The sequence below is a fragment of the Cynoglossus semilaevis genome, chromosome 8, assembly GCF_000523025.1.
Source record: "Cynoglossus semilaevis isolate Cse_v1.0 chromosome 8, Cse_v1.0, whole genome shotgun sequence".
Taxonomy (NCBI): Eukaryota; Metazoa; Chordata; class Actinopteri; order Pleuronectiformes; family Cynoglossidae; genus Cynoglossus; species Cynoglossus semilaevis.
The window spans coordinates 16,566,324-16,576,387 of NC_024314.1; the positions used below are offsets into that span (position 1 = coordinate 16,566,324).

Here is a 10,064-nt window from a genome sequence, read left to right on the forward strand (position 1 = left end):
TGAATATTGATATCCCTAGTTTAATATTAGTTATTATTCAGGTGTAGGAATAATTTTCCAAATTAATGAAAAAAAACAAAAAACAATAAACTACTGGTTCATTTTTTCTGTTTTTTTTCTTTCTTTCTTTGGAGTGCAAGTTGACTCACTCAAAAATAAGTACTAGAGAAGAAGAAATCCAAGGAGGTGACTTCTGAGTCCACACCTGCTGACAGGAGAGAGTGAAGAACATGGTGTCATGGCAGTGAATGTTAAACTCTCTACATTCTACCGAACACATGGAATGAATAAGGCTGTGAATGTGTGTGTGTGTGTGTGTGTGTGTGTGCCCACGGCCTCTGATCAACCATGTGAACTATCCCTTTAATTTCCTCCCAGTGCCTCACATCAGAGAATCACCTGCGAGGCACTTTGGTGTGTCGTTAACAGCTAATAGTTGGTTGTTGACATTGTGAGAACACATCGTTTCGTCCTCATCTCTTCTTTTTGAGTAATCTTTCTGATTTACAGCCTCGTCTTCACAATTCATGACTTTCCGAGGTTTTGGGCAGATCATCACGAGCTTCAGTCGGGGTTTAAACACAGTCTTTGATTTAAAAATTATTTGTTTCCTTTAACGATTTTGTGAAAGAGTAAGTGTTTTTAAACAAAACTGTGGCTGTTGTGGGCCTTGGTACTAATGAAATCTTTGAACTAAAGATGACTGATTCTATCGGCCAGCTGATATTAGCCTAATTAAGTAATTTCGGTAAATAGTTATAATTTTTCCCGCCAATAATGAAAACACGATAGCACAATGGGTTTCGCCCAGATGATGTGACCTTAAGATACTATTGAAGTGAAAGTGAATCATTGTCATTGTTCACAGCACTTTAACCCAAACCACTGCCTATGTCAGTATCAGTTGATATCAGAATCCAAACCTAAGTGTTTGGAAAATATCTGCAAAATGTTAACATCAGACATTCCTACTTCAAACTTTATCGTACTCCGTCAGGTCAACCTAACTCTCATCCAACTATAATGTGGTGATGGAACTATATTTCAGGATGACAATCAAAGCCAACATGCGGATCAAAGCTGTGATCTCAGATGAGATGATAGGACTACACCGAAACATGACGACCACTGGGGGAGGGGGTCTAATCCAGAAGATGCCTGAAGACGATGGATTGAAGAAGAACCTGGAAGGATGAGCCCACTTAAGGGGTTTAGCGCTGCATCATGGAACCCCAACTGCCTTCACTCACAAGCAAGACAAACACACACCCTGCTCTGAGATTATGTGTTGCTTGTATTTTCCCCCAGATTATTCCGCAAACAGGACATTTGTTTGGAACTTGACACAGATGAGTGCAGCACAGAGTACTTCACACAGAGTGGGAAACTCTTCCAGGGAAGAATCTTCTAACGCAACCGTTCAATACGGCGAGTATACGTTGATCAAAGAGCTCGGCAAAGGCTCTTTTGGCGTTGTGCACAAGTGCATCCGACAGGACACCAAGGAGGTGGTGGCAGTGAAAATCATCCAGAAGGAATACGCCTGGATGGGCAAAAGAGAGGTCAAGATCCTCAACAGTCTGAAGAAATGTTGCCACGGCACCAAGAACATGGTCAAACTGAACCGGCATCGCATGCACAACGGGGAGGTTTTACTGGAATTTGAAATGTTGGACTTGACGATCAGCCAGTTCATGACCAGGTACTACAGGTCACTGCATCTGTCTGAAATCCAGTCCATCGCACAGCAGATGCTGGAGGCCCTGGACACTCTTAAGAGCATAAGTGTAGCCCACTCGGACCTAAAGCCAGACAACATCATGTTCATCGACCACAAGCTACAACCCATGAAGGTGAAACTGATTGATTTTGGTCTGGCTACACACGTCTCCGGTCTGCCTCACGGCAATAAGATTCAGGCTCATAACTACCGGGCTCCCGAGGTCACGCTTGGTCTTCACCTGAACGAAGCCGTGGACATGTGGTCTCTGGGCTGCATTCTGGCCTTCATATACCTCCGCTCTCATCTGTTTTCGCGAGGGGCTTGTGACCATCAGATAACGCAGGAGATTATTCAAATGCTCGGTCCACTTGAGAACCAAATGCTGGAGAATGGAATCTGCACAGCAAACGTCTTTTACAAAGACGGGAATTGCTGGAAGTTGTCTGATCCATGTACGTGTAAGGAACGTAAACACCACACCAGGAAAAGGTTTTCCAGTCTTGATGACATTACACTGACTCGTCCAAACACTGCAGAGTGTGAGGACACGCAGGCTTTTGTCAGCCTCCTTAAAGAGATGCTGATATTGGATCCGGACAAAAGAGTGACACCTAGCCAAGCCCTCAAACATCCGTTTCTCACCACCAAACACTTTCCTAGCGACCCTTCCCTCAGTCTGAACGACCCTTCGCCCAGCTTCACGGCAGAGAAACGCAGTAGCCTAAAACTCTCCAAATTTGCAGAAATTGATAAAGGTTCATCAACTCGTTATGATGGTGTAGACAGAAGTAAGCAAGCAGCAGCTTACTCGGATAGGAGAACTGGTACAAATTCACCTGTGGTTAAAGAAAAAAACAAAAGACGCTTCCTGCAGAGGATTCGGGGCTTTTTGTCAAGAACGTTTGGCAAACTGCGCAAGCCGAAGGATTATGACTACAACAGAGAGTTGGGAAAATCTCAGAGTGTTGGACGGTGGTAGTGACTCTTGAAGAAACACTGATTCGATGCATAAAGGATCTTCTACGGAGAGATGAATCTTAGATTCTTCTCAAAGTTGTTGTTGTCCCTTCCTGTGTCTGGGCCATGCTAGGTAAAGTTTCACCATGTATTTTATATATACATATACATATCAAGTACTGATGTGTACTGTGTAAACACAGCAAATGCTGTAGTCCTTCTGCTTTATGTCATCATTGTAGTCAGAGTTAGGGCTACACCAAGGTGACACCCTGGACACACTCTGTCTCATCACAGGTCACATGCGAACAATCACACACACGTTCACAAACAAAACTCCCACAATCACAGGCAGAACATGAAAACTCCATACAGGAAGACTGGGATTTGAACCAGCAAACGCCCAAAATTCACCAAGGGGAAATTGTTTGGGTGGAGCACTGAACTCTACAACTTTCAAAGCCATTCCATAAAAATGCGATGTGTGTCACATCGAGCTTGGCCAGGTGATGAGTCCAATTTCTTTTCTCATTTGAAATCCTACTCTGATACTGGAGCGACGTTAAAGAAGACAGTGGTTCAAGTTGAGTTTCTGCTGAAGTCAGGACTTTTCTGACACCTTCTCATAAACGCCGAGTTTTCTTCCAAATGATTTGGCTGTGTGCGATATGGCAGCGAGGACCCAGATCAAGAGAAATGAACATGACGTTTGAGTTAAATTCCTCAGAGGAGTCTGTCAAACTGAGACTTGTAGCAGGGTAGATCCCCCACGCATATTCTGGAGGGAGGGGCTGCTGGGAAATGTGCCAGGTAGAGGCACCAGCGGCTTCTCAGGAGGTCTTGGAGACGACGCCCAGGCAGAGGAGAGCTGGCGTGCTGGCTGTTGTCCTGTCCTCATTTGTGTTCTAGCAATCCTGGGTTTAACTCCTTGAACCAATGAAGATCCTGGATTTGAACATGCCGTTCAGGAACCCAACTTATTTGGGGCCCATATTAAAACCTACAGCCACGGTCAGTTGACTATTACTTTCCAGCTGACACTGAACTTACGTGGGTCACTCATGCACGCGCTGGCTGGGGACCTGCTTCTGTCATTGCGTCCGATTGAATGTCGCCACCTAGCCTTGACATGATGACAACATCGTGGCCAAAATGTACTCGATGACATCATTTCACTCAATTACCATGTCTTTGTTTCCAGAACGTTTTTTTTTTTTAAACTCCAATCAACAACACTCAACACATGTTCGACGATGTGGTTTAAAGCGTCCTGAAGATGACGCATGTGTGTGTTAGTCTTCGTAATTCTCTCGTTGGGAGGACCAGGGTTGTAGACCTTCGAAGTGTGGACGTTTTATGAAACACCTTCCGGCAGCTGTTTAGCTTTAAGCTAACTCTGTGATTGGACTCGGAATACAGGCGAGGGAGTGTCTGACGTCAATATAAGAAGTGTGACTAAAGTGTGTGTGTGTGTGTGCGTGCATTAAACAGGGAGGAGTGTGATCTGTATCAACGGTGACATCACCGCGTCTTGATGTTGTTGACATCAGAGGTCGTGACGATGCTCTGTTGTGTTTCTGTCGTGTGCGTGTGTTCAGTTGGTGCTTCGAGACGCCACCATGGCAGTGGGTGGTGGTGGCAGAGGTGGCAGCGGAGTGGGTGGAGACACTTCAGTCAGGTGACGTCAACTTTGAGACATTAGTTCCATGATGCACCTCGTTCAACACTGGCGTTTTCCTCGGCTGAGTCACACTGCTCCAAAACTCGACATCGACTGTACGACTCCAACGCGTCACCAAATGAAACGATGTCACTCATCATTTTACATATTCGAGGCCTCAAGTGACATGTCGGACTCTACAGTGTGCTAGCTTCAAGCTTCGGTAGTGACTTGACGTTTATTTTTCCCTTTGACTTGAAAGTTGTTTTTTTCTGTCTTTTTGTTTTCAGTATTTTTCTTTGGAGACCGTTATTGGCTACTCTCTTATCTTTTGGTTCAATGACCAACTTTACTGCTACCTGTCTTTTGACTTTTTTGTCGAACCTGTTTATTTTTTTCTCCAATCCCACTGACTCGACCGTCTCCCGTCGCTCCCGTATCCTCCGTCACTATCATTTTCACCCTGTCTCACCGTCTTTTGAGTAGACTTTACAGCGAAGAGCACATCATTTTTTCCCACGGTGAGGTCACAGACGAGTGTCAGAGCAAAGACGCCTCAGAATTTCTCGCATGCAATTTTTGCTGTCTCGTCTTCGGCGTTGCTGTTGCATCCTCTGAGCTGGCCTCCGCTGGTCATGTTGGCGTTGGCACCGCCTGGAGGGTGTGGCAGCCAACACACACGCAGAGAAAAGGGTACTGCTCTGACACACTTCTCTGTGGGGAATCTGACATTTACACAGATTGTTTGCAGGTTGAGAGATTTTCTGTTGTCTGAGCGGATTCCAAAGATGTCTGAGCTGGATCCTGGTTTTTATTTGTTACAGTGGGGTTTTTTTTTCAGGTTCATTTTTAAAATGTCTGAAAAGTTATTAATGAAGCAGATTTGTTTTTTATGTCTGGGAAACCGAGTAAAGTGGGAGCTTTATAGTCCTGCAGGACGGTAATGAGCTGCTGTTCTGAGCTCCTTCAATGTCACTGTGCATTAAAACCACCTTGATCTCCGAGTCCACAATAATGCATACCAGAGCCGTGGCAACATCTCAAGGCTGCGTCTAATGATGCCGTGCACACACATGAACAGACACAGAGTCTGCAGTCATTCAGCCTAATGTTTAAATTGCTTATCGAAAAAAGGACCCACAGAACGACTGCACATTTTCCTTCTCCCAACACTTCACATTGGTCCCTGAATAACTACTGATATTTGTGATTCACAAGTAACCGATTTTAAACAGTTTCCTTATTTAAAAAGACCTTAAGCAAGACTTTAAATTACAATAATTTAAATACATTAAAACGACTCCAGGAAATCTTAAAAAAATCCTCAAAATATTTGTAAGAAAGAAAATAAACAGACAAGAAGCAAATCAATAAATCAAACATTTTTAAAGTGATTCCCAACAACTGTAGCAAAAGTACACCCACAAAACATCAAAACTAAAAAAGAAAAATATATTGTAATGTTAGATACAAAAACCTCTAATCAACACCTTCCTGCACCCATCTGTCTCTCGGAGTGCACAGCTCTGTGTCTTGAAACCCCCATACACATAACATTGATAAATTCTAGACAGATTACTATCTATTGTGTTTACTGACCATTACTCTGGGTAGCATCACTGCCAATAGCAACTACGATGGACGAAAAAGAAAAAGTACGATGGACCAATCATTCTTTTGGCAACTAAAAACTGAGTCGAGGAAGTAAACCAAAACTCTCTGGATTTAGTTGTTCAAAACTGCCTCACTCCATATGGAAAAACATCATAAATAAAGGTTATACAGCATACAGCTGGAGAGCAGTAGTGGGCTACAGCTCCCCAAGTGGTTAGATGGCGGTAATGCACCTAACATGTAAAGTATTGTTATCGGATCAAATACTATTAAGTGCAGTTATTTCATTACAAAAGTACTTATTGATGCAATTTTTTAAAACTCACATGCTGGCCTGCTTTTGGCTTCATGAGTTGTTTTGATAATGTTGTAATTGTAATTTAAATAATGTACATGACTTAGTGAAAGTGATTTCATTGGTCAGACTGGCTCTGTGGCAGGTCATCAAGGTGAGAATACTTCAAAACACCAGGGAGACGGCCTTTCGTTACCAACAAAAGCTCAGAATTGATGTTTTTGTCCTGCAGCTCCTGACCCACTGACCTCTGCTGACGTGACCCATCTTTTGTCACCGTCAGTTACCGCTACGTGTTGACGTCATACAGTGACACACTTTAAATTCTTTCTTCAAATGTGTGCGGTTGTGAAATGTCAGGATGTTTGAAGTCAGTGTGAGTTTTAGATAAAAGTTTTAAAAGAGTCGCTCTGAGGTCAGACACCAGGACAAAGACGTACACTATCTGCGACCGCAGCTCAGGTGTGACGTAAAAACGAGGTCAGCGACTGCTGACGTGTCAACCACAGAAGGCGACTGTGTTGATAAATACAGAGAGAATTGAATGTAGTTCTGAGAAAATTCTAAAAGTAAGTCTTAAAGATTGGACTTAAGATCAAGAAAGGTTATTTAAAAAAACAAAACATTTCATCAACTTTTATAGACAGATACCGTCTTCTATTGACACACATTGATGCATAACTAATGATTTGATTAGGACAACTTATCGGAAGTGTTACTGTGGTTCAACTCTACCTTATTTACCATCGACAGCATAAACTTTTTAATATATCATGTTAAGAAACTCAGCAGCATGGACTTTTAAAGCTTCCACAGGCCACACAAAATGTATTATCGGGCCGCATTTGGGCCACAGGCCTTGGTTTGACACATGATCTACAGTTTAATGTTTTTTCTGCCACAGAAATGGGATGGGCAAACATCAATCCCAGCAACAATCAGTAGAGGGCACTGTTACACACCGACTTTCTATTCAAAATTACTCCTTGTTCAGTTCATTAGTGCCACCTACTGAGCAATTTTTTCAACAAATGTGGACTGGCCAATGAGAAAAGAGAAAAATTACATACAGAGGGCAGAGTACCTGCTGGTTACCGCCGCACCGTACACTTTCTCTGTCTCTGGGAAATGTTTATCGTTTTGTTTTTTTGAATAAACTTCCCTCATACTATACCCTTCAAATATCAGAAATATCAGTTCTGGTCAACAGGGAAGTATCTACACCTTGGAGTCCGAGGGCTGTTGTGTGCCAGCGTGTACCTGTGTGTGTTTGTCGTGTACCTGTGTGTGTTTGTTGTGTACCTGTGCGTGTTTATGCACCAGCCCAGTCTGTGGCAGGTGCTACAGTCTGTGGATTCCCGTCAGTTGGAGGAGTTGGAGCTGCTGTGGTTTTAGCTGTGACCACCGTCAGACCACCATCAGACCACCATCAGACCACCGTCAGACCACCGTCAGTTTACTGTGGCTCTGAGGCCGAGTGGGTCTCGGCAGTGAAGGAACCTTCAGTCTGAACACGCTCATCAGGGATGACAGGTTAATGAGCAGGAGAGAGGAGACTCACAGAGCCGTCCAGAGCTTTTACTGAGTGCCCTGTGTGTGTGTGTGTGTGTGTGTGAGTGTGAGTGTGTGTGTGTGATGTTGTTCTGTCTTGCCCTGCAGTCACACGGTGGTCCAGTCGTGTCTAGTCCAGTCCAGCTGTGAACTGCTCTCACTTTTACTTTTTTACATTTCGGAACTTTTCCTCCATGGATCGTGCCAGACTTATAATCCCACACTTTATAGTCATTCCGTCAGTGACATTCAGTCCAGACTGGAGGCCGAGACCTGGGGCAGATACTGCAGGACCTGAAGACTTTCTTCAGCTATTCTCATGCCGCTGACATTTACTGCCACTCTTAAATACATATAATTTACCATTTGCACCACACACGACTCCCATCTTCTGCCAGATAGAAATATTTATTACAGAATAACTTGAAAATATTTCACATTACTTTATTAAAGGACTGTACTCGGTTATGACTTCAAAGCCAAGTACTACTGGACTGCTCAAGTAACAGACACTAAAAGTAGCAGTTGTGGAAGCCAGAAACTGGTAACATGGAGCTAATAAGGAAAATAAACACGGAATCGTTACCGTCGTTACTGCCGATCGGTAAAGATCGTTGAAGGATCAAGACATTTTTCAGACTTTCTTCTGTCAGTATCAAAGTCTGAATGACCTGTTGTTTTGAAACATTGTCAGATTATCTTTGAATGACAAAAGTAAAGGGATATGAGTGGATTATTTTTGAATGAAGTGAATTAGTAAAAGTACTACGTCCCAGTACCACATGACCTGTGGACTGGCACCGGTCCCCGCACCTGGGATTGCAGACCCCTGCTCTAATGGACATTAAAAGAAATGCAGCTGTCTAAGGCGTGACCTCGCTGACCTTAATCCTTGCTTAATTTGCTGGTGTTTTTTTTTTTTAAACAAACATATTTTAAAGTTGACAAAGTGATATTTTCAAACCTTGGTGCTGAGACATTATCTTAGGAATACGTCAAAAACAAACATGATGATTTCACTGCAGGTGTGTGTGTGTGTGTGTGTGAGGGTGTGTGAGGGTGCAGGACACTGGAGGTGATTGACCGACAGTGTGCAGCTGTAGCTTAGCGTCATGACAGTGAGGCCTGACGAATGAAGTGACGGTTCTTTTGTCGTTGTTTTTTGACCATCAGTCATAGTGACAGGTGTGAGTGTGTCCATTCACCACACACAGGAGTCTGTGTGTGGAGCTGAGGTGGACAAACACAAACACAGAGACCAGAGCGGCAGCATCAGCCAGGTCTGCTCAACACTCCAGACCTCACACACACACACACACACACACACACACACAAACTGGGTTTTGTGTTATTTGGCCACTTTTTAAAGTCGTGATACTTTCTGTAGCCCCTTACCATAACCCTGACTGATACAAATATATGTTCAATCCTAATCCTCAGCCTAACTTTAATCCTGCCTCCAAAGTAAATCTTCAACCTTCAAAATACTCTCTCACTTGGTGTAGACCTGCAGGATGTTCAGAAAATCAGTATTTCTACACTGTCCTCTTGAGTATAGCAATACCAGGAACATGAACACTACGGCAGCTGAGCCGTAGGTGGCAGTAATACACCTGAAGAAGAAGGTTGTCATGTAGAAGAAGATGGATAAGATGCATGACATCAAACTACATTTATTTTAATGGTAGAACTATATTGATATTTGATAAGAATGTGATTAATTAAATTATTATTAAGACAATTATAGTCTTTATTGTCATTGAACCTCTGTTTTTAACCCATCACCACAGTGAACAGTGGGCAGCTGTAAGCGCCCAGGGAGCAGTGAGTGGGGACGGTGCCATGCTCAGAGTACCTCCATGGTAACTTGGCAGATGGTGGATTCGAACCTAAAAGCCCCCAGACCCAAGTCCTAATTAATTACTGTGGATTATTTGCTCCAAAGTTTTCTTCCACCTGCTCTGTGGATTCTTTGCTCCAAAGTTTTCTTCCACCTGCTTCCTACTCCCACCACTGATCACAATGTCCTCTGTAACGTCATTAAGCCTGAAAGAGTGGTTCAGAAGTGATTTTCTGATAAAACCCCACCCCTACCTTGAACCCATCAGTCACGCGTACGGCACATTTAGCTGCCTCCCACTGCCCTTGTACATCATATTCTTCTCTGGTCTTGTACCTCAAGTACTTCTCTGCCACTCCTGACTGTCTCATTACAGTACCACAGTTTCTCCCTGTCATATGCATTCCCTAATTCCACAAAGACC

At 43.5% G+C, this 10,064-nt stretch overlaps 1 protein-coding gene across 1 annotated transcript; it reads left to right on the forward strand.

The window, feature by feature from the left end:
• Positions 1-587: 587 nt before the first annotated feature.
• Positions 588-4,704, forward strand: LOC103382478 (homeodomain-interacting protein kinase 1-like). Its single transcript, XM_025058028.1, has one exon. The coding sequence runs from the start codon at positions 1,284-1,286 to the stop codon at positions 2,700-2,702; it is 1,419 nt and encodes a 472-aa protein (XP_024913796.1). The 5' UTR covers positions 588-1,283; the 3' UTR covers positions 2,703-4,704.
• The last annotated feature ends 5,360 nt before the right edge of the window (positions 4,705-10,064 follow it).